This window comes from Mycteria americana, chromosome 2 (assembly GCF_035582795.1).
Source record: "Mycteria americana isolate JAX WOST 10 ecotype Jacksonville Zoo and Gardens chromosome 2, USCA_MyAme_1.0, whole genome shotgun sequence".
In the NCBI taxonomy this organism is placed as follows: Eukaryota; Metazoa; Chordata; class Aves; order Ciconiiformes; family Ciconiidae; genus Mycteria; species Mycteria americana.
This window is the reverse complement of record NC_134366.1, coordinates 162,544,510-162,570,066: the sequence shown is the minus strand read 5'-3', so window position 1 is coordinate 162,570,066 and position 25,557 is coordinate 162,544,510. Positions and strand designations below refer to the sequence as shown.

Sequence of the window (25,557 nt, the reverse complement as noted above, 5' to 3'; positions counted from 1 at the left end):
TTCCCATAGTTGCTCCAAAGCAGGACATTTCCAAAGGCAGCAAGCGGCAGAGCTCCCCCCCGCCCTGCCACATGAAAAAGCAAACCCGCTCCGGGGACAGCGCTTTCATCGTTCTGCACAGCAGTAAGTCAGCAAATGAATCTAATTCACCCCCAGTACAAAACACCAGTGCCAATCATTTCACATCAGGGCAGAAAAGAATTGCATAGCGCTCCCCAAATGCAAATTTTGACCATTTTGTCAGGGTAAAATGAGCTGAGGCTGTAATTGCTCTACAGCCCCAGATAATTTGAGAAAGCACTTTCCTGGGACTGGCCTTTGAAGCCAGGGCACCATTAGGTATCTGGCTATGGGATCACAGCAAGGAGACAGGAGGTATATACCCTCACAGTGGACATTTTAAATATATATAAACCATGCTTAGAACGGGGATTTACAATTTCTGCTAGGATTTTGATGAAACCCAAGAGAAAATCTTTTCATCCCACCACTGTACACACATGTTGGGTGTCTGAGAAGTGAAGACAGCAAACTGGCTCAGTGGAGCCGCTATAAAAAGCCAAAACCCTGCATGAAATATTCCCAGGTGGGAAGTGATATCCAGGGACACTTCAGTGTCATAGGCCATTCCCTCTCCTCCTCCTCGAAACACTTTTTAAAAGAAAAGACTATAAAAAGACTATTAAAAACCAAAGGAATGGGAACACAAACCTGCACGGCGCCTGCACAGCTCAGCTACAGCAGGGAACTGCAGCCACATCATGCACGAAGCCACTGCTGCCAAACCCAGGCTGGCCACCATTTCAGCCACCCCACCGCTTTGACTTAGGACCAGGTGAGCTCAGGAGCTGGAGCCACCTTCTTAATAATCCATTAAATCAGGTTGACGATCAGCCAGGCTGGACTGGTCTCTACACAGACGGGTCCCTGCAGAGCAGCTTTGTGTAGCGAGCAAACTCTGCAGGGTGTCCAACTTCTGCAAAGCTCCCCGGGGCAGAAATTCACCAAGGAACAGGGGCTGGGAGGCAGGAAGGGGCGGTTGCATCCCATCTGTCAATAAATTTATCTGCAAAAGTCAAAACTAGTTTGGAGGAAGGAGCCCAGTTCTGCAAAATCTCTTTTTTTTCCACGCTAAGCCTGGCCCATGAGGATAGCTACAGTCATTACCAGACAAATGATGATTAAAAAAAAACAACCTTATTTGAACAGGTAGACTCATCTGGTGACTTCTTGGAAGCATTTGAAGGTTTTCTGTCATTTTTCCCTTCATGTGCAAGTAAAGTTTGATTGGCAGTTTGAAGCTTGCTATTAAATTAGCTCCTGTTTTTAGACCTCGGGGACCATAATGTAGGACAAAGCAAACTTTAAGCAGATGAAACCTGTAAGACCACATGAGGACAGAGGAAGGGGCAAGCAATACTCCAGCAGCGTGATCGGGCACCTCAGCTATGCCGGTGTAACTCCCCCATGGGGGCACCTAATACCAGATTAAAAATAACCCTATTCCAGAATGACGACTCCACTTTGAAGCATAATTACCCTCTTCCCAAGATGCCATTCAATTCCCTGCTCTAGAAAAATTAAGCTTTATAGTGATTATGATTGGAAAGATTTATTTCAGTGACACAAATACAACACAACTGCTAAAAGGCGTCCACAGCTTTAAAAAAAAAGGAGCTTGCTGCATTTTTTCCCCACATGTAACCCTCCATGTCTTCTAACACTTTGCAAGGCTTCTGCCAACATCAGTCTTAATTTTTCTCATGCACAGAGCAATCCTTCCAAATGTAATGGCTGCATACAGCTTTGCAGCTCTGAAAGACTCAGTTACCGGTGCACACCCCCAGGAGACACGGTTTCTTCTTACAGACAGTGCAGCTCTATCAGAGTCCTCCTTGCTGGTTATTAAACACACAGTGGCCACAACTGCCCAGTGGCCCAGCTGTCCCTTCCAGCCCCGGGTCCCTGCACAGACCTTTCTGAAGCCATCTGACATGACAGGACCCTGAGATATTCAGGAGCAGTTTGGGACACATTTCGTCTCCACCCCTTCTCGTCCAGCATGGTAAAGGCACTGGGAGTGGGATAGGAAGGTCTGCAGCAAGGTACAGGCAGGAGCCTCGGCTGACAGACGCAGCACGGCTCTGTCGTGGGGAAAAACCCTTTCCAAAGAGCTGTTGTGCACTGGAATAGCAACACAGAGCAAGTCGTGGGTTTGACAGCAGAGCCGGAGGAAATAGAGTGGAAAGATCTGCAAAAGCACTCCTGGCCCAGCAGTCCCAGCATGGAAATGCAGCAGCAATAGCAATAAAATTCCGACGAGTCCCCTCAGTTGCATGATACCATCTATTTCTACTCTTCTTCCCCCGCAGCCCTGCGAAGAGCCCAGAGGTACCCCAGTGTCAGACTCCTTCCCTTGAATCACCTCACCAGCGCTGCTGATTGATCTCAGCACGGACTAATTGATCTCAGAAGGGGAGATTTTTTCCATCATGGCAACTTTCATCAGTGGCAGACCACAGAGTGTTTAATCAAACTAAACTGATCATCTAAATATTTTAAGAAATCCACCTAAGCTCTTCTCTACTCAGGCAAATGGAAATCTATTAAGAGCATTAAAAATTCTTAAGTTTTTTTCTGAAGGTCTAATAAGATCTACACCCTAAGAATCATTTCTTCCTCTCTCCCCTTCCCTCCTCCCACAAAATATTACCTGACTGTATGTCTGTTAGCCCACAAAAAAACAAATCATAACCCGGAGCCCAGGGGACACCTGTCTACAAATGACATAAGATAATCCATCACGTCATGCCACCAGCTTGGGTTTGCAACAAGCCAGCCAACACCCACCCCCCTGCGAGAGCAGCAGGGAATCCAGCTTCATTTTGCTAACGCGGGATGGTCCAAAGGGGTTGGACACAGGGATGAAACTCTGCTTTTGGGGACGTCTGCTTGGGCTGCGCTGCTGAAGTGGTCCAGGGGTCCCCTTTAAGCGCAACGGGAGCAACGGTCTTTGCCCCGTGGATGTACTCACACTGACTACAAGCAAGCACGTGCAGAGGTTGGCAGCTGGGCTGTTTTAACAGCACAAACCATCATCTTTGAGAAAAGGCAATCGGCCAGGTGGGGATGCGGCTCGCAGACCGCCGGGCACACCACACTGATACCTCCCAGGGGCCTCGGGGGACAGCTAGGGACCACTGCCGCAGGCACCGCACCGGCACACAGCGAGAAGCCACTTCTGCCCTGTAAGCACTTGCATGGACAAAGTAAAAGTGAGAAGCCAAGCCAGGAGCTGCAGTCAGAAACTTAACACCTTCACAACAGGCTCATCCACTCTCTGCAGATGGAGATTCAGCCAGGAACAGGGATAGGAGGGGAGAGGGCCTGTTTAGAAAAACAAAAGTATATTTCTCTAAAATCAAGAGCTTCTGGGTAGCTGCTCTCACTCCTAACCTAGGAGGAGCAGACACAACAGCACTTCTCTGCAATAGATTAGGCTCTTATTTTTTAAACACAAGACTGCTCTCTGTTGCAGAAGCCCTGCCTGCTGTTTGCATCCTATTAAAACCCTGTCAGGCAGCAATGGGTACTTTTCCAGTATCAGCAGGACAGTGGTACCACTGGCTGGGAGTTAAAAATCAGTTTATGAATAAAGTAACAGTTTGTTCTGCATCCTAAGAAAGCATTATCGAGATTTTTCCCTTGATAAACGAAGCAGCTGTTCTGCCCAACTCAGAGCAAGGGCTATAACAATTCTTCTACATGGGATGCTGATGATTTTTTTTTTTTTTTCTAATTGTGGGCTACAGAGTTTCTTTCCATAATATGCAGCTATTTATATGAATTATACTAGTTACAGCAAAGAAGAGCATACCACTTTGGAGTAATGCACACCTGGTTCAGAGCAGGGATTGAATGCCCTGCAGACATCTCTCTGCTGCAGGGAAAAAGGGTCCATCACACACATACACACATCTCGGACCCATGAAGTTCCCTTTCAGCAAATCAGCACTTTTTATCCAGGACTGCTTGTAAAGAGTTCCCAACCAGTTCAATTTTTCTGCTCTAAAGTGCAAGTTTACACCAAGTGTGCAGAGAAGGTGTCCAGGTGCAGCTCCACACAGATGCCTCCTTTGGCACAAGCTGATTGACCCGGGTCTCTCTCACTTCAGCCCTCCACCACCTTCCATAAGCAGAGGTTGACTCGGGCACCCCGTATATTTATGCAGCCTCATAGGTATATTTTGTAGCCAAGGCCGAGCTCTCCGCTGCTGCTGGCTTTGCACAGGGCAGGCTGCCTTTGCCCGACTCACCTCACTTAAAACAAGCTCAGTGACGTCCCCAGGAGCTGCTGGCTCCATCAACTCAGTCCACAGGTCTGACATCGATAAATTCATTATTTCAGTACATGAACTCAAGTCGAAAGATAATCTCCAGACCATCCTGTCACAGAATCACAGAATCACAGAATCATATAGGTTGGAAAAGACCTTTAAGATCATCGAGTCCAACCATAAACCTAACACTGCCAAAAACCATCACTACACCATGTCTCTAAGTACCTCATCCAAACGTCCTTTAAATACCTCCAGGGATGGCGACTCAACCACTTCCCTGGGCAGTCTGTTCCAATGCTTGATAACCCTCTCGGTGAAGAAAAATTTCCTAATATCCAGTCTAAACCTCCCCTGGCGCAACTTGAGGCCATTTCCTCTTGTCCTATCACTTGTTACCTGGGAGAAGAGACCGACCCCCACCTCTCTACAACCTCCTTTCAGGTAGTTGTAGAGAGCGATGAGGTCTCCCCTCAGCCTCCTTTTCTCCAGGCTAAACAGTCCCAGCTCCCTCAGCCGCTCCTCATAAGACTTCTGCTCCAGACCCTTCACCAGCTTCGTTGCCCTTCTCTGTACGCGCTCCAGTACCTCAATATCCCTCTTGTAGTGGGGGGCCCAAAACTGAACACAGTATTCGAGGTGCGGCCTCACCAGTGCCGAGTACAGGGGCACAATCACTTCCCTAGTCCTGCTGGCCACGCTATTTTTGATACAGGCCAGGATGCCATTGGCCTTCTTGGCCGCCTGGGCACACTGCTGGCTCATATTCAGGCGGCTGTCAACCAACACCCCCAGGTCCTTCTCTGCCAGGCAGCTTTCCAGCCACTCTTCCCCAAGCCTGTAGCGTTGCATGGGGTTGCTGTGGCCCAAGTGCAGGACCTTGCACTTGGCCTTGTTAAACCTCATACAATTCACCCCAGCCCATCGATCCAGCCTGTCCAGGTCCCTCTGCAGAGCCTGCCTACCCTCCAGCAGATCAACACTCCCACACAACTTGGTGTCGTCTGCAAACTTACTGAGAGTACACTCGATCCCTTCGTCCAGATCATTGATAAAGATGTTAAACAGAACTGGCCCCAACACCAAGCCCTGGGGAACACCGCTTGTGACCGGCCGCCAACCGGAGTAAACTCCATTCACCACCACTCTCTGGGCCCGGCCGTCCAGCCAGTTCTTTACCCAGCGAAGAGTACACCCGTCCAAGCCATGAGCAGCCAGTTTCTCCAGGAGAATGCCGTGGGAAACCGTGTCAAAGGCTTTACTGAAGTCTAGATAGACAACATCCACAGACTTCCCCTCATCCACTAGGCGGGTCACCTTATCATAGAAGGAGATCAGGTTGGTCAAGCAGGACCTGCCTTTCCTGAACCCATGCTGGCTGGGCCTGATCCCCTGGTTATTCTCTACATGCCGTGTGATAGCACTCAGGATGATCTGCTCCATCAGCTTCCCCGGCACCGAGGTCAGGCTGACAGGCCTGTAGTTCCCCGGGTCCTCCTTCCGGCCCTTCTTGAAGATGGGTGTCACATTCGCTAATCTCCAGTCAGCAGGGACTTCCCCAGTTAGCCAGGACTGCTGGTAAATGATGGAAAGGGGCTTGGTGAGCACATCTGCCAGCTCCTTCAACACTCTCGGGTGGATCTCATCAGGCCCCATAGACTTGTGAGTGTCTAAGTGGTGCAGCAGGTCACTCACCATTTCCCCCTGGATAATGGGGGCTCCAGTCTGGTCCCCATCCCTATCTTCCAACTCCAGGGGCTGGGTACCCATAGAACATTCGGCCCTGCTAATAAAGACTGAGGCAAAGAAGGCATTAAGTACCTCAGCCTTTTCCTCATCCTTGGTCACTGTGTTTCCTCCCACATCTACTAGGGGCTGGAGATTCTCCTTAGCTCTCCTTTTGCTGCTAATGTATTTGAAGAAGTGTTTTTTGTTGTCTTTTATAGCAGCAGCCAGACTGAGCTCTAGCTCAGCTTTGGCCCTTCTAGTTTTCTCCCTGCACAGCCTCGCTACACCCCTGTAGTCCTCCTGAGTTGCCCGCCCCTTCTTCCAGAGGTCATAGACTCTCCTCTTTCTCCTCAGTTCGAGCCAGAGCTCTCTAGTCAGCCAGGCCGGTCTTCTTCCCCGCCGGCTCGTCTTTCGGCACCTGGGGACAGCCCGCTCTTGTGCCTTTAGGACTTCCTCCTTAAAGAATGTCCAGCCTTCCTGGACCCCTTTGCCCATAAGAGCTGCCTCCCAGGGGACTCTGTCGACCAGTCTCCTAAACAGGCTGAAGTCCGCCCTCCGGAAGTCTAAGGTGGCAGTTTTGCCGACCCCCCTCGCCGCTTCTCCATGTATCAAAAACTCTATCATTTCATGATCGCTCTGCCCAAGACAATGATCGATCTGCCCATGATCGCTCTGTCCAGGGGAACTGGCTCTATTTCATTTTATCTTGCTTCACTCATACCCCACAGCACCTTCACCTCCTGTACAGCTACCCTGAAGACAAACATACAGAGCACCTCAATTATAGATCCTGCAATCTGTTTAATAATGGATTTGAGATGCCTCCGCTCTGAAGACTAAAAATGCAAACACAATATACCCTTCCCCCTTCTGAAACATTATCACATGTGTGTTACCATGGATAAAACTTCAGTTTCCTCACTGACATCTATTCAGTCCCCTCGGGACATATTCTGCATAGTTGTAAAATCAGCTCTCTAGGATGAGGGCAAGAAACGTTGGTCTAATGAAGAACATGAGCCAATATAATCAGATATGTTAGCCAAAGACACTAATACTTTAGAAACTGCTGTATGGGAATTCAGCTAATAATATTTTATGGGACTGCCTTAGAAGCAAGTGCCAAGGAAAAGAACTCTCTTTGGTAATTCACAAGGTCAGAAATACAGAGACAGCCTAGACAAATTGCCGGCCAGCATCAATGCAAAGTAAGAAATGCAAGGAAGACTACAAAACTGAACTTCAGCTGTCTTCTGAATACAAATCCCGATTTATTTCCAAATCAAATGGCTACACTAGCACTGTCAGACTTGCCAGGCATCTGAGGGAGTGCCATCCAAGAGAGGATGGTCCATGCCGATTTTCTATCCATGCATTAAAAAGATATTTCAAAGTCACTCTTCGGCCCTCCCAATCATGATTATAAAAAAAATCTAATGTAAACAGAGTTGGGCTAAACCCACGTTCCTCTTATTTCTGAGGTGTCTCAGACCCAGGCTTCCCAGGCTGCTCAGACACTCTAGTCCCACACATTTACTCAGCACTGAGCCACCTTTCCAGAGCTGGACGCAGGTCCTGCAGGAAGCTGAGTCTGCCCTCATTGGGTTTATAGCTAACGAACAAACATGAATGTGAACCAGCTGCACGTAAGGAGTAACAAAGTCCTATACCCCATCCTCTGCTCAGAGGTTCCTGGCTCTGCTTCAAAAGCCAGAACTTGGCCAACCTGGAGCTAATGCTTAACCTAAGAGACGCTGTCGTATACAGCAATGCTTATGGAATCAACAAGTTAATTACCACTGATGTCATTCGTCATATCAATATTTGCCAAAGGCTTAGTCCTATTATTTAGATAGTTTTATAAACAACTATATAGTATTCTGCAAGTAACATTTTAACCAAGTCTATTTTCTGAAGCCTCTTTATCGAGTAAGCAGAGCTCTATTACATAAAACTGCCTTAGTTCAGTAGTGTTCACTAGCAAAGAACATCCACCTCAAGAATACTTTTAACAAAAAAACCCCAAATCCATTTTTTTGCTGATGCCGCCTGTTACTGGAAGACAGTAAGAAGAGAAGTGCTGACACCTACAGGGCAAGACACTTGTGTGTCTAGAAACCTCAACCTGGTTAAGTCCTACTGCATCACTCACACTGTACGGTCCAGTTAAAAAAGCATATGATTTCAGAGTATGACAGCTACTTGATCTGATTTAATTTAAAAAATGATTGGAGTAATACCTCATCACTCATTTTCAAAACATGGTTTGTTTTTATACATCGAGTGCAAATGCAATCCAGGCCAATTCACATTTACTGTTTGAAGGAGTTCAGAGAACTGGAAAAATAAACAATAAGAGTACTTTTCCAATTCTATTTCTACTCCCTGCTAACATGCTCGGCACCTCTCATTTCTGTGTCTAACTTCTTTCCCAGGTTCTTTGGGGTAGGAATGGTCCCTTAGGACTTGTAATTAAGAGGTTCATTTCCATTTCTCTATTCTGTAAGAGTGAGCTCTAGGATATAACAGGTCAGACAGAGACTTCCCCCCTTCTCCCAGCACTTTTTCTAGGCTATTATTCCTTCCCTTTTCTCATAATAGCTTTTTTTCATTTCCATTTCTGTTTACTCTTTACAGTCAACAACACTGGGCCAAGACTCTACTCACTAAACCTCCTGGCTTATATACATGCTATATATGTCACAGGCTATACACAGCTTACAGATCACTGCAAGTTTAGCATCAATGTCACATGGAACATTTTATTCCTGACAAGTGACTTAATTTTTCCCATTGTTTCTGAATCTCTCTCTTCTCAGGACCGGGGACCCCCCCGTCCTGCAGCTTTTGAAGCAGCATACTTACAAATTGAAGAAACAACAAAACAGTGTCTTGCCAAGCCAAATTATTCAATCAGAACCCATGTCTGAATTCAGCAGCTTCTTAGAATTAAAGGCCCAAATAACTCACAGAAATTTAGAGCCATCAATGTATGCAATGCTACCCTTCAAACAGGTGGCGTAAGCGGCAGACTCGTGGCTAGGGCAAAAGCCCACGTGCACTGTGATGGAAAACAGAATAACAGAGGTCCCCCGTACCCCCATATGGGATTTTATGCAATAACTGCAATGAAAGGAAGTTTTGAGCTTGCCAAAGGCTTTAGACAAGAAAAAAAACCCACAGAAACATTATTAATACCAGGAAAGACATAAGCAGAAATTCAGGGTTAGATTTTGCATGCACGCGACAAGCACTGTGTAAAGCGGCCAAGAGGGACGCGTGGGGTAGCCTCAGGTAAAAAGCCAAGGCTGCAGTGTGAAACCCCACAGGAAACAAAACGTCAAGAAGAAAATGGGCATCGCAGAAAACGTGATAGCTTTTCTGTCTATAGAAGGAAAGCGAGCAAAAGCTACAGCCCAGGAAAAACAAGTTCAAGTCCTATGACAATAAAACCATAAAAGAACTAAACCCTTATTCATTTACAAACAAAACAGTGAATAGGTTGAACCAAGACAAACACAGAAACCACCGTTCTCAAGTGATATTATCATTCATTCATAACACAGAAGCAATTCAGAAGACACAACGGAACCTATGAAAGCCTTGCAACAGATCTCTCAACAGTTTCTCACAGTGCAGTTTTTCATCTGGGAAGTTTCTATGGGTACATTACATCTAGAAATAAAGGATTCAGTCAGTTCATTACCATTTCTCTCTTTCATATGGGGAAAAAATAAACCCCAAACACAGTCACATAGAAAAGTCAATAGAAAAGCAGCCACCTCTGAGGTTAGGAAATCAGGTTAGCTGCCCAGTAACCAACAAAAAACCTTCTGGTATTGACCTACACAACACAGCCGTAAAGGAAAACTCACTACTGGTAGACAGTCACAGCTGAAGCAGTGTTGTGGGTTTCTCAGCAGCAAAACTCACACCCAGAGCCTGAGGCCACAGAAGCCATTCAGCGCTGCTGGATGAGGAAAGCAGTAAATTCCCCCATAGCAGACACCAGCAGGTAAGACAGAACCTGGAAGCACATCAAGAACTTACAAGTTGCTGCGGCCACATGCCTCCTGGCTACTGTTCTCAGCAGCATCACCCCCATCTCCATCCACCCTCTCCTCCTCCAAGGTCCCAGTCCTCAGCACTTTGCTGCTGCCCTGGGCTCCACCCCCAGTCTTCTTGCTGCTATCAAGTTTTGTCACTGGCTCAAAGTAGCTGGTACCACACAAACTCCACATTCATAAAGCTGGTCTAATGGTGGTAGTTTCGTAGCAATGAACTATGTAGTTTCACAAAAATGGGTTGTGCTGTATTACTGGCTGTATGTTCTGCTATACTAGTGTTCTCCAAACCCACAATTTGAATTTTGTCCAGCATTCAACTCTGCCCTAGTTAAACAAGTGTATAAAATCACTTCATGTATTTTATAACCAGGAGCATAGAATAATGGAGGTTGAAAAGGATCTCAGGTGGCCTGTAGTCCAACCTCCTGCTCAGAGTGAGGTCAGCCATGAGATCAGGTAAAGTTGCTCAGGGCTTTATCCAGTCTGTTTTTTAAAACCTCCACGGATGGATGCTGCACAACACCTCTGGGCAGCCTGCTCCTGTACTTGACTGTCTTAATTGCAAAAAAGCTCTTCCTTATATCCTTTGTAATCAGTCACACTCTCTGCCGTTGTACTGCTAAGATGAATCCTGGGCCTGGATTACTTTAAAGAAACAAACAAATGACAATTTTGGTCTCATTTCTTCCAAGTTCCCAGTCAAAAATGTCTTTAGTAAAAAAAAAAAATGTATAAGAGAACACATGCACAAGTGCCTTCAAATATCCAATATCAAACACTACAGGTTTAGATTGTGGCTGAAAGAGGAGACAGAGCCTACATCACCCTTTTGTGCTTTCCCTTCTTAGAGGTTAAGCATATGGTATGGAGGAGACTACAATAAAATAAGGGGTTTCCATTGATAAAATGGCATTTCTGCAGAATTGCATGCATACGGGAAAAAGATACTTTGATGACATTTGGTAGTCTTGAGCACTACAGTGAGAGAGTGACATTTTAGTGCTGTGCCCAAGAAGAGAACTACTGCATGTGAAGGATTCTGCACATGGTTTGACCTACACCACAGTTTATTTGTACACATTTGTTACATGTGCCAATAACTTAATTTAACACAGACTTTGTACAATTCAATGTATAATATTAACAATGTCACACTAGAAGAGTGCAACTGTATTCAGTTACAGTCATACTTTAAAATCTTCAAAATACAAACCATTCAGAACACTAAACAAAAAAGGAAAATTTGAGAACAATGATGGAAGAGGAAGAGAAAGAGAACTGTGAAATAATAAGTCATGATCAAAAAACCTGAAAACAAACATAGCACACTTTCTAGTTGGCTCCTGACCATCTTCAGGTATATCCATCTAGACAGAATACTACTTGGGTTGTGCCAGAGCACAAAGCCAACCTCTCTTCTGCAAGTTAAAAATCTTGCGGAAGACAGAAACTTAGAACAGCTTTACAATGTGTAATGCATGTGATTTTCCCCACTGTCAATAAAACTACCCAAAGAAAAGAAATTTATTTAATTTCTCTTTATTTGCAATACAATATAAAATAGATTCTTTTGGTATGAGGATCTTTGAGATCTTATTTTTTTACACCATATTTAAAACAAGGATCACATACTTTGAGTAAAGCCTCTGGACCATCCCAAGCACTGGAGCTGTAGTTGAGTTTCAGGTATTTTATGGACTTCTTTGGTTGCAATCTATTCCATAAACTTCAGATATGCAGACTTGAACATTTAATCTCTTAAACTAGTGTTGAAGCACCTAAATTTGAGTGGCTTGAGTTCTAAAAAACTGCAACATATCTGGAATTCTCACCATTAACTGTAAGATTTATGGGTATTAAACAACTCTGAAGAGCAGGCTACTTTTATTTAGAAACCTTACTTTAGACAACCTAATAACAAAGGGTATGCTTCACTTAGTAACACTGAAGAATATGCAGTGAGAACAAGAAATTTTCATCCATTTTCAAACTTCCATACAACTTGTGCTATCATCACTTTACATACTAGTATAGACAGTGCATGGCAACATTTGATACAATACACCAAACTAGTTCATCTACTACAGCTCACTGTAGCACTTAAAGTAACATCTATAGTACTGAAAGTGTAAGCCATCACCTACTGCTTAGTTCCTCTACAGTGCTAGATATTGGCTTAATCTCCACATAACAATTCTCACAGTAAATGTTTCCTCTGCCATTTCTAGCAGATTGACATCCAATTCCTCTTTAACTTCTTTTGAAGGAAATAAGGCAACTTAAAAAAAAACGCTGTGGAGAGTATGAACATCCAGTACAAAAGTCACTGTAGTGTAAATGATCAACTTTATATAGATAATCTAGCTCTGTAATATACACAGAATACTAAATTCAGCTGCTGTTGGTAAAATACAAAAATAAAACAGATATAAGAAAGCAACACTGAGCAAACTGAAGTACTACGGACTTCCAGTTTCTTAGAGCACAAGTCCTACACTTACACTTTAGGAATGTATATAAAGCAAAGGAAAAAAAGAAGAATGGAATTTTCACAGTTGTAACTGAAGCCACTGCATTATCCTATCGTGGTATGTTTGTTCTTTTCAAACTTCTGTCATGTTTTTTCTTACAGCCATACGGAACAGGATACAAACCCAAATGTTGCCATTTTTCTCCTTACTATTGTCCAGCATCATCTATGCCACAGATTCTTGGTCCATTTTGTATTGTAGGCTAGTAATGGCAGGATGGTTAAGTCTCATTTTTAATTATGACTATTTAAAACAAGGCAGTTCCAGTAAAGAAGAGAGTTGGCAGAGTACTTTAGACAGCTGGGTTAAAAGTCTTAACATTTTACATCTCTTGTTTTCCTCGTGTGCTAAATGGGAAAGACTTTAAGCTGGCAAAGAGTTGTTAATGCCTAACATAAACAAAGTGAAATCATGCTACATAAAATCATCCCCTACAAACAGAGCCAGAACATGATTTTAGATGAAACAGCTCACTCTTAATGTTTGTCATAATCGGCAGCCAAATGCTTCAAGGAAAACAGATTCAGAGAAGTGTCTGCCTACATATCCTCTGCTATTATCTTCCTTTGCTAATGACCGTCACGTGAAAAATCAAGAGCTCTGTTCTTTCAAACATTAATCAGCAGGACAGATCTAGATATCTATCTTAAACTCACCTTATGACATCAGGATTTTTCCTACAGCAATCACCACCAGCTTCAAATAACAATGGGACTAACTCCCAGTGTGATCAAATCTCAGACACTCCTGGTTTCATACAAAGAGCAAGACGAATCCATTATCATGAAGAAGCACATGAACAGAGCCAACCACTTCAGCCCTTCCATAATTCCACACCTCCATCGAATTCTGCCAGCGATGAAAGTGTACCATTCATCTTCAAAGTGGCCTTAAGTCATCAGCAGGCCTTTGAGTTTGCACTAACGCAGCCTCCTGTAAGCATCAAAGCTCTTCCCATTGTACTGACTTGTCAAGGCCTTGGTGTTAAGCTGACCTACAGAATTCAACAATTCTTAATGCCCATATCACCATGATACTTTTTTTTTTAAACAGTAGGTATCACTGAGCTTTCAAAGGAAGAGCCAAATCTCTTGCCTTTATACACAAAAGATTTTCAGTAATACAGTACAAAACTAAACAGAATTTATGTCTGAGTAACGAACATAGAAAACTACTACTGCAATTTTGTGGTGACAGCATAGAAATTTAACAATCATCAGAAAGCCCAGAAAGGGCATGTTTAGTTATAAAAGAAAGATTGTCTCAAGATAAAAATAGTGCTGACAGCTAAAAAGCTCTCTGTTGCAGCAAGATATGCAGTAATGAGTAACAGGTTCTAGACGGTTTAAGCATTTCCCCAATACTGCAACACAACACATTTTTGTAACACTACTTTTACATGGGTTATGCTGCAGCAGCAGTACACTTCTTAGTGGTTGGCACTAGGAATTAACCATAGTAGAAGGCATATAGTGATCAATGCATGAGAATCCCTATTTGACCTGTTCCTTAGGTGTGGTTGAAAAAAACTGAGGAAGGAGACCATCCGTTCCATTCAGATAATACACCTTCTTTGAACATGAGATTCTTGGCGGGAAGTGGAACACCCATATCTGCAGAAATAGGCTGCAAAAGTGAACTTGAAGAACCAGCATCATGGAGCTGATCCAGTGCTGAAATACCTTCCTAAAAGCAAAAGGAAGAAAAAAAATAGTGTCTTAAAAACAAGACAAACAATGAAGGATTTAACAGGTAGAACATTACAGGCTAATCTAATCTGCAAATACCCTTAGTGTTTCTGAAGTGTGTTACTTTAATCCAATAAATACCAAATCATTATGGAAGTAAAAACAGAATAAACAAAGGGAAGCATGAAATAAGCATACAGTTCTCTCAGCTGCATCTGTGCATGAATTATTTGGCTTCCAAGAAACCTTCAGGGAAGCCTGAGGCCTAAAATTTAAGGAAAGACCTAGCAAAATGAATGTAAAGCTATAAAATCTTCAGGACAGCTATCGTACTGCTATTTATCCCATGCTGTGCTAAGAGCTATACATTATTTGGAGGCACTGACTTGACCATATTTTGAGTAGTTGTATTTTGCAGAAGTTTGGTTTTCTCAGCTTAAAAATCACTTCAGCACCTTCTTTTTTTTTCCTGTCTATACAGATCATCATCAAGAAAAGTGTATCTCAGAGATAATGTCTAAGAGATTAGGACAGGAGTCACTTGAGACTGTTTGACAGATAGTTTCAAGGCTTCAAACCTACTGGAAATCTCCAACGTTCTCATGAGGAACTGGTTTCAGGGTCACACCATTTGTAACACTACCTGGTTAAGTAACCTGCAAGTTCCTTACCTTACTGAAAAGACAGAATTTTAGAGAAAAGTATCATAAGATATAAGCAGCTAAGCAGATTCCATGTTACATGTGGACATGCCTTGCTAGCATACATTTCCATGCAGAATTATAGCAGGCTGTGGACCTGGCATTCCTCTTTGCTTGCTACACAAGACCCCTATTCTCTATCTATATTCTTAAAAAATCCTCCCAGAGTACACAGTTTTACATATTTCTACTCATTCAACACCAAGTTCTAGAAGATCTTAGGACAAGTGCAAAAAGTATACTGGTATGAAATACACGTTAATATATTTTATTTTTTCCTAAGGGAACACAGTTGACTTGAGATGCAGATAAAAGTCTCAAAAGATTAGCGTATCCATGGTTTGCAGTAAATCTCCCTAACATATCTAAGCAGCAACCAAGTAACCAGCAGAGTAGGCTGTGTTATAACAGGAGGAGTGAAGAACAATTTTGCTGTGCATATCCCATAAAAAACAATGAAACTGATTACACACAAGATGCAACCATGGAAGTTAAGAGACAAGTATTAAATAAGGCCAGAAAAGGGATAGGGAAGTACTCACTTTCTGCTACCAGTAGAATTTGAGGTTGACAGTGCTCTTAATACAGTTACCATTTAAAGAAAAAGCAAATAAAACAGACCATGTGTGTTTCCATAAACCCAAGAATGGCAAGTAGGACGGCAAAAAGGGATAACAGATCATAAAGAATTATTTACATCTGGATTATTGCTCCTTACCTGGAATGAATGAACAAAATTAAGGACCTGAAGAGACAGCTTTCTACTGGAATGTAAGAGTTTTTGAAGGCTGTCAAAAACAAGAGAGAAAAATTATGTCCAAGGTGCACAAATTTTTACTAGCAAAGTAACACCATAGTAACTTGCTCACAATTAACCTAGTAGTACCTAACATCATGTGACAAAGTTAAAAGCTTTCACACAGAAAGCCTGATAATATTGTCACCACTGAAGAGGTGCTGAACTTCTCAACTGCTCTTGAGTCTAGTCAGCTAAATGCTATTTTCCCTATCATTTACACCATGCTAAAGTGAAACTATTGCAATTGAAAAAATGCCATTTTACATAAGATATATTAATATATTAGACTTTACCATGCCTCATTCTTATCTAAGACAGTCTGGTAACATGACTTTTAAGAAGCAGATTAGTGACACACTGTTAAAAAGCAGGTCAACTACTGTAATCAAATCCTTAAGCCAGGTTTTCAAGCAGCCTTATTTTTGGTCTCCAGAAGGCTTGGGGGGGGGAGGGAACACCACACCAAACAAAACCACAAACCCAAAAATCCCATTGTTGAAACAGTAATCTTTCATAAAGAAAAGCTACGGTAAAAAGTAGAAGATAGTTTGATCATAAGCCATGACTAAACTTAGCAAATAACATAACAATAGTAAAGAAAATTACCGCAAGAGCTAAATGCATTTTACATCAAAGCATTACTGGTAAGCTTCCCCTCCCCTGCCCCGTTACAGGGGCATGGGGGTTAGGAGGAGGAAAGAAAGCCTGTGCTAGGCTAGGAAGGGGAAACGAGTAGGAAGGCACCCAAATTTACTTTTTTTTTTTCTGATCTGTTCATAGACAGTTTACTACAAAGAATTAATTTTCAGCTTGCAGAAATGTTGTGGTTTAGCCCCAGCCGGCAGCCAAGCACCACGCAACTGCTTGCTCACTTCCCCCCCCCCCCGCCCCCCCCCCCCCCCCCCCCCCGGTGGGATGGGGGAGAGAATCGAAAGAGCAAAAGAAAGAAAACTCGTGGGTTGAGATAAGAACAGTTTAATAATTGGAACAAAATAATAGTAATAATAATAATGAATTATAATGAGAGGGAAAAAAACAACGAGAGAGAGAGAGGAACAAAACCCAAGGGAGGGGAAAAAAAAGGGGAAAAAATATATTAAAAAAAAAAATACAACCGCTCACCACCCACCGACCGACGCCCAGCCAGTCCCTGAGCAGTGATCGCTACCCCCCGGCCAACTCCCCCCAGTTTATATACTGGGCATGACATCATATGGTATGGAATAGCCCTTTGGTCAGTTTGGATCAACTATCCTGGCTGTGCCCCCTCCCATTTCTTGGGCACCTGGCAGAGCGTGGGGAGCTGAAGCGGGGGGGAAAGTCCTTGACCAATGTAAACACCGCTTAGCGACAGCGTGTTATCAATATTATTCTTATACTAAAATCCAAAGCACAGCACTATACCGGCTACTAGGAAGAAAATTAACTCTATCCCAGCCGAAACCAGGACAAGAAACTACAAAAACAGCCTAATCTTAACCTTACCACAACTAAAGACTACTAGATCGTACATCATAGCTGGTATCTCTGAGCCAAAAAGCAGCCACCTTACACACTAGAATCAGGTACTCTATGAAACTTAGCTCAGTTCTGCTCCTACTGTCATCAAGTTTAGGTATCATTTTTTGCAGAAGCTCTGGGCATAACACATACAACTTGTTAAACCTGTAGCTGATAAGTTACAGCTCACCTTTCTTTTCTACATAATCCATGAGTGGCAATTTTTTTGCAGACTTTCTGATTCAACTCAGAGCTGAAGAGTGGAATGCCAAAGCATAATTCCAGGGGAACCCATTCCAGTTCTGTTGTGGGTACTGCAAAAAGAAAACCAAGAGACAACCAAATTTTAAGAAAAGACAAAGCAAGAATATTGATCCTAGAACCAGTTCTCTCAGATCAGGCTCCATTGGACAGTTCATACTTTTTAAGCACAGTTCATTTCCTGAACTGCTCAAAGATTTAAGGGAATGTGAATTTTAAGGAGGAAGAACACGTTGTGTTGCACTTACAGTCCCAGACAATAATCAAACAACAATACACGTTCAGGTCCCTGAAAACAAGATATCTCATTGGACTGAAGATGTTTAGTACAAGCCATTTGTCATGTTTTTACCTTCAAGGCTTTGCTTGACTGCAGAATCCATTGAGGTTTCTTCTATTACCATCTCAAATGATTCTGTGCTCCCATTTACATCAGATCCTGATGCTAGGTCAGCCTCTCCTAAAGGTAAAGTAATTCTTACATAAACATTTAAGTGAATATAAGTTTAGATATCACCTGATGTAATGAACATGACACAAGTTTTGCCCAAAGAAGATACAACTATAAAACTGGAGGAAGGGATATGGAGAAAAATAGGGCCTCAATCATTTTAGGGCTGAAGAGCCACTTAGGGATCCTAAACATACTTAAAGATTAAGTTCTGGCATATACAAATGGCACAATTTACTTTTAATGTTCTGAAATTTTTTTTTTCTTCTGTTGACTGTTCTAGTCCAGTGATTTTCAGCCTGTATTTGCTATTTTTGAGTTAGTCACAAAGAAGAATTAGGAAGTAAGCCTACTGCCAATAGATTCACACTAAAGCAGAGTTCCTATCTGTGTTGGATAGTATTTTGTAGAGTTCCAAATCAAAGAATTATAATCCTTTGTTCAACTTTGCTGAAGTGATTGTATGCAAAATTAAGGGAACACAGCCAAAAAAAGACAATTATTGGTAACTAACCTCTTCCGTCAGAAGCATCACTCAGCTTTCTGTTAGCGTGCCGACTCGTAGGATTCAACATAGTGACATAGCCACAAAAATGCTGCAAGTCTACTTTGTTTCTCAGTATTTTTAAAGCCGTATGAATGCCCATGTTCACACGAGAGAAGTCTAGTACAAAACAACACAACACATATTCCAGCTTACTTTACTAGAACCCTCCTCCATAACAATACAGTTTGTCTCTAGGCTAGGCTAAGTTTTTTATGCGCATTTTCCTCTCTTGCAATGCTCCAGGTTAATGATCACATTGGTAGATCTGGGATAACACATAAGTGATCACAGCCTTCCCACACCAAGCACTAACTGGTATTTTATAGTATAGTAGAAGAGCCAAGGAAGAAGAAACATACAAACAGAAGATGCTCTCTCTCACACACAGACACATACAGACAGCAGAGATGGCAAGGTTCAGCTAGGAATCAGATGTCCAGCTCTTTCAGTGCCAAAGTCTTTTATGGCAAATTCAATATATGTTCCACATATCTGAAATTCTGAAGAATTAGAATACAGTATTAGAGGGTAACAAGGAGTGTCAACTCTGAGTTGTTCATGATAGAACTTAGAGATTTTGCCTTCAAGATTTTTCACCTAGCATCATGTCGGAAGAAAACAGACATCCCAGAGAGAGCAAATATAAAAAGTAACTAATTTTGAACCTAGTAAAAACTAAATTAGGAAATGAGCTTTACTTCTAGTTGGCCCAGCTTTTTCTAAGTGGCAACTGAAATAATTTTAGATTTCATATCTGGAAATTTATACTTTTATGACAGCTCTCAGCTGGGAAGGCTATGGCCTCAACTATCCAAAGCTTATGTCCTACTCATCAAGGAGTATTTCAGAACGTGTTAATTCCTGCCTTTCAAAATCAGTTGAGCTAGGCAGACTTTGAAGGAATAGGAGATTTTGCTAGCAAAGCTCTTCCTGGGGGAAAATAAACTCCGTAATAGTTTCTAGTGCTACTAATCAAGATAAGCTTGTTCAGTTTTGGTCTCACCTGTCTTACAGTGAAGAGATGCTGAATAGAATATATGGAAGATTTATTTATGCAGTTAATAAATATGCTAGTTAATAAGCAAGTATGCACAAAGAGAGGTGTTTGTGGAAGTTACTTCTTTACATCTGTGCTACGAGAGAAGAGAGGCAAGAAAACACATTCTAATTAGGACAGAGAAGATAAAAAGGAGAAGACCGCACCTCTAAGCTCAGAACAGACTAGTCAGCCATTTAAATATTCTTTCCATTTTTTCAAAGTCGACTGAGAAGTCCAAGAAAATTTGTATTAAAAGGACTACTGCAACCTTATTGCACAAGGTAATGTGCAAGAAAATTAAATATGGAGGTGTAGAGATTACATTAAAGACAGTCAGTTACCTCCCTGCTGCTCAGCTTCATCAAATGGGAAAGGTATGTGCATTGTTTCTCCCATTCCGTGCATGCCATGCCCCTGAACATCAAGAAATTAAATTAGGAACAGAAAAATATACTCATCAGCTTAGCTTAGTCCTATTTGTGCTCCCTTTTAAGGGGTACCAGTCAAGTTGATGAAACAAATAAGCAGACTGAAATACATTAAAGTTTTTGCTTAGCTGAAGTAAGTAATTAAATAAAATACCCCACCCTTCCCCCTAAAATGCATGTGAGTAAACACAATGAAGTTAAACATCAGTGAAGAGGAGCAATTTTCCTCTCCAATTACTGGTTATAAACAGATTGCCTAATCGCTGAGTACTTCTGGAGCAAAACAGAGTTTCCACTCCTAAGTACAGAACATTTTTGAGCAGTCAAAGCGTTCACAAGTGGGCCTTTGAAAATGTGTAATTTTGTGTTTGTTACAACATTAAACATCTATTTATTTGAATGATTAATTCTGAGAGTTCAGCTGAACCAAAGAAACAGAAGAGGAAGCTATTTTACTTCTCCCAAATAGACAAACCCACTCTATTTCTGCTGTTTGTGATAAAGAGCATATTTTGCTCATACTTTACTGTAAATACCAAGCATCCCAAAAAAGTGCATTTCTTGAATAACACTTCATATTCCCACCTTATACCACTGCTGTCTAAAAAACTTGTGGGCTCTTCACTTTCATTCCAGTTTCCTACATCCCCACTCTCATAAATCCACATCTCATTTTTAGCTAGCAAAACTCTATTATGTCTGCCCATAATACAATAATGCATACATAAAATGCATTCAGTTCAAAACCCATGTTTTCACCACCACTGAATCATAGCAGCACTGGCTACAGAAGTTAAACATATTTTTCAGCTCTTGGTCAAAGTGTAGCTCTCCTACATTGTTAATCTCCTCCACCACGTAATAGCTTAACTCAAAAAATTATGCATGTTTTCATCATTTATACAGAGGACTCTGTACCTGAATTAGAACAGCAGAATGTGTTAAAGCATCATTCAACATTGTGAGCACATTTGAAGTAGGAACTACTCCTGGGTCGTGACCCCAAGATGTTATTAGTAAGCGATCATAACCCTAGAAGAGAGAAGTTAAGAGTATTTACAGTAGTAAAGGACTATCCAAGCACGTAAAGTGAAATACTAGAGTTAGGCATTAGCATATTGTTACAATTAGGAAGTTACCACAGGTAACTACAACTCTATAGTATTATACTTTGTACCAAGGATCACTCATGTTCATATTCCTGGTAAAGACAGAAGTTTGCCAATCTCGAAATTAAGATGCTATTTTGAACAGGAGGTGTCTGTCACCACTTCCTGTAGAACTATGTGGCCATCGCAGCAGTCTCCTAGCAAATAGGAGATGAAAATAATCCCACATAAACTTAAAAGCAAAATATAAGCTAGATAAACTCACACCATCAGAGAACAAAAATATATCAGTCCCCAAAATACCTATCCAAGGGGGAGGGACAGGAAGACAAGAACACTGACTAGGAAGTAATTTCCTAGTTTCTGTTTTCAAGATTGAAGTCCCCTGCATCTCCACAAGACTTCTAGAAATGTCTTGACAGTTCCCTAAGAAAATGACACTGCAAAACAGTAGCAGGAGAGAAGCATTCACATATGCACACAAAGGAAAAAAAGCTCCAATAAGTTTGTGATAGTGCAGAATGTGAGATCATTTAGTACAAGAAAACCTGACCTATCAGCACACTGAGATTCATGAAGTATTGAAGTTTTCCAAAGCTACCACACTGAATGCTTTTTACTAATAAAAGCATAAAATCCATACATTTACTGGTAGTTAAGCTAATGACAGACTAAGGTTTGAGTCAAGCTTATCACCAATGGCCTTACAAAATGCCTTCTGCGCTAGAAACCTTGATTCACTTAATCCTGTGTTATCTTAAAGTAAGTCTTAGAAATAGAAGTATTTACAAAATTTTTGAAATCAGAAAGGGAAGGGACACGTCAAAGAGGTTTGAGGAATGGAAGATATGTCTACAATTCCTAGAGCCAGAGATGACTGCTGATGTAGGTACACCAAAGAATGCACATCCCTCTATGAATGTCTCCATACCATTCTAATATATTTAGCTCAAGTGTCTACTCAGAATGATGAGATGAAAAATGTAGAGGCCTCTCTGCAATTATAAATTTGAACAATATTATTTTACAAAATCCATTGTGAGCAGCGAGACCCAAACACTGCTAAGTGTCTGCAGCATTTCAAATTAAAGTCAACAGATACAATGATTTTTGGTTCAGGCAAATTTAGAAGTTGCCATGGCCACTTCCACCTAGGTTTGCTAGTATACAGAATACCTAACAGTACTCCTTTGTGGCACATTTGTCCTTATTAGCATCTCAGAGAGAATGGGAGAAGGCAGCATCTGAAGTCTTTCAGGCATGAGTTGATCACCTGCACTGTTTTGTGGGACTCCTTGCCAAAGCACTGTATGGATGCTAATAAGTTAGGCAGATCAAGGCTGGAAGGAATTCGGGAGAGCAACTGATCACTGCAGAGACAAGAATTCCAGTCACAATCTCTATATACACAAAATCACATACAGCTCAGGAAGTCCCAGACCAGAACATGGGGAAGGCTAGAAAGGTCTTACAAGGAAGTATTACATATTGTGCTTATTCTTCCTACTTCCAGCCACTGCTAGAGACAGGCTACTGGGCTAGGAAGACCTTTTGTCCAACCTAGTGCAACCTTTATTAAATTATTCTGTTATTTAAACTGCAGGGAGAATTACAGCCGAGAACTTCAAAGTCTCCATCAGATTTCTACAGTGGACAAACTGGAAGTGATAATCTTGGCCATCTTCTAAACCAGGCGAAGTTGTATGTAGAGGTGTCCTTTCTTATATGATACTAGAATGAGCACAACATACTATGTCTCTATCTTTTGATATAGCTCTTCTACATCTTTGTAACACACTCTAGGGATGGGCTTACAAACCCATATTCACAATGACTGCAGTACCACATTTTACAGTAAAATTGAAAGACGTGGCATCAAATGCACTGGAGTCACATTGTGACAAGAAGAGACATAAATGGCATTCCTTTTTCAGAACCCAGAAATAAAAAAACCAAGATGCTACATAAAACTTGCTTCTAGAAAAGGTATGTCTTTGACAATTAATTATACCTCTGACTTCAACTGTTATCCCTGAATAGTGTGCAGCATATGAAGGGAGGGAGAATAAATCCGTGCATATGCTACCTGAAAAATGTCTGGAAGTTTTCGAAGACGTGTTCCTTTAGAGAGCAACAGAGAGGGTGGTCCTTGTCCAGTTATATGGTAAATATACAGTTTGAACCAAACTGAACTGACTTCTGGTATCGCAGGTCCAATATGCTGAAGAGATTATTCAAGAAATTAGAAAGAACCTAATATTGCAACTGTTATATGTACAGATATCATTTAAGAATAAACAGTTTTAGAGAAATATAAATCTAGTTTTGCAAAGGAGTTCAAATGTATTACTCTGCTATTCATTATATTCTAGATACTTAGTCCAGTATTGCAAGACTCTACAGAAAGGTGATAGTAAGGTGTTTTCTATGAATATAAAGTCAAGAACAAAATATCTGTCATTGACTTTACTTGAACAGATAAAATGTTAATAAATTAAGCAAACTTAATTTACTAAGTATTCACATTTTTACTCACTGAACACTTTTTTAGATGAATTGCAATACTATTCTACATGCCAATAATTGAGTCACTTTAAAAGGGACATCTAACAGATGTATCCAAAACAAAGCTCTTAAGAAGATATTGTATTACTAGATACCAGGGGGAAAACCCCCAGTATTTTTTCACCTGGGGTGTACAGCTGCTAATAGGTCGAATTTCATTGGTGAGTGGTGCCATGGAAACGAGGAGAGTATAATTTTTGTTGAGAACTCTGCTGCAGGTAGCTGGATCCAAGCCGAGCAAACTCTCACATCGTAAGAGGTCCAAGGGAAACCCTATGTTGAAAATGTAAGATTCTTAAATTATCACTTGAGATGGAACATACAACCCAAAGTATTATTTCAGATTTTCCATTCTCCCCTGCTAAGCCATAAACACTATATTTTCCACAAGTAAGTTTTAAATTATTAGGGTGAATTTGAATAAATCTGTACATTATTTTAGCACTACAGCTTGCTCCTCACCAACTAAGTGATCCCAGCAAGTAAGCACAGAGATACTGAGGAAGTTAGGTAAGATTTTAAAATAAAATAAAATAAATCTACCCCCACTAGAAGAATACACTTCCTTTCATGACTTTAAAAATGTTTCTTTGACAGAACAACTGTGTCTGAAAAAATAATGACTCCTTTATTATGGCTTTCAGAAGCATGTGATTTGAAACCTATCTCTTCCGCAAGTTCAGCTTATCTTGCCATCATTATAGAATCATAGAATCATTTAGGTTGGAAAAGACCTTTAAGATCATTATGCTTTAATCTGTTTCTTTAGATGTTAAGTCCAAGCTGTGGCAACCAAATCTGTCATTCAACAGGCAAATCCAGTAATGCAGGCTCAAAGGTTGATGAAAAAGTGATGTTTTGGCTTCAAAATACTTCTAAACAACTAGGATACAGATTGCTTTCTGAAATAGCAGCCTAATCAGAAAGCTGAGTCCACGCCAGATAAGTAAACAAACTTAGAAAGATTTCTTCAAAAGCGTTCACAGTACCGTTATTTGGTTGATCAGGCTGTACAGCTTGTGCCCCTAGGTCTTTATTATGCCGCAAAAACAGTATTGTGTTTCTCAGTGTAAGTGCATGATCAAAGTACCGCTGTGCTTCCCCTTCACCTGTGCTTTGAACCTACACAAGAAGCAAAATAAATGCATACAAGTGGCGTGTTGTTTCCACAAGCATCAATTACACAAGAGGACAGATTAACAAATTAGCATTTTAAAGCTTTGTATTGAGTAATAACTCTGCAGCTTATATGCTAAGGTGATTTATAGCAACTATTAAATGAAAAGCGAGCCTTGGCCATGCTAGTCAAATGGTCAAAAAGTACACAAAGACAACATCTATAAATCAGAACTACAACTCAGCCTTTAGGTAAAAGTATTTAAACGTCCAGTCATCCTGACTGGTATAAAAGGATACAGCAATTAACAGCAGTCCTCCTACATAATTCTACAGTTGTCCTTCTAGAATTATCTTTAAGAGGTGGATAGGTTAAACATTCCAGCACATAATGGTCAAATTTTCCTACAAAAATGACATGCAGACTTTCAGAAATATTAACACCTTACTAAAAAGAAAGTGATTTCCATTGAACAAGCCCTAATGCAGGTGTGCATACACACAGACTCAGGCAAATGTAGTTCATGAACTCACTTTGCTCACCAGACTCATCACATTCATATATGTGCATGGTGTGTCCCTGAAAGTCACTAGAGGTATAAATGCTGTGAATAAGAAACACTCTAACTGAACCACTTAGGTTCAGTATGATAAGGCGTTTGTTCTTATAATTTTATTGCTAAATAAGCA

General features: G+C 41.4%; 2 protein-coding genes across 3 annotated transcripts in view; both read right to left on the bottom strand.

Annotated features, from left to right (window-relative positions):
• FER1L6 (fer-1 like family member 6) overlaps positions 1-10,306 on the bottom strand; it is a 136,233-nt gene extending 125,927 nt beyond the window's left edge. The window contains exon 1 of the mRNA XM_075495478.1: positions 10,116-10,306. Within this exon, the coding sequence (XP_075351593.1) occupies positions 10,116-10,306 (191 nt within the window). The remainder of the gene's footprint in view (positions 1-10,115) is intronic.
• Positions 10,307-11,198: 892 nt separating this feature from the next.
• The window catches only part of FAM91A1 (family with sequence similarity 91 member A1), a 29,154-nt gene continuing 14,795 nt past the window's right edge, over positions 11,199-25,557 (bottom strand). Inside the window, exons 15-24 of one of the 2 annotated variants that reach the window (XM_075495239.1) lie at positions 24,741-24,873; positions 23,876-24,024; positions 23,273-23,407; positions 20,996-21,109; positions 19,991-20,063; positions 18,578-18,727; positions 17,965-18,072; positions 17,542-17,665; positions 15,771-15,840; positions 11,200-14,349 (exon numbers count right to left, since the gene is read on the bottom strand). In XM_075495239.1, the coding sequence (XP_075351354.1) occupies positions 14,173-14,349; positions 15,771-15,840; positions 17,542-17,665; positions 17,965-18,072; positions 18,578-18,727; positions 19,991-20,063; positions 20,996-21,109; positions 23,273-23,407; positions 23,876-24,024; positions 24,741-24,873 (1,233 nt within the window). In that variant the 3' untranslated portion in view covers positions 11,200-14,172. Of the gene's footprint in view, positions 14,350-15,770; positions 15,841-17,541; positions 17,666-17,964; positions 18,073-18,577; positions 18,728-19,990; positions 20,064-20,995; positions 21,110-23,272; positions 23,408-23,875; positions 24,025-24,740; positions 24,874-25,557 lie in introns of both variants that reach the window. The other variant, XM_075495241.1, reaches the window with a different exon arrangement.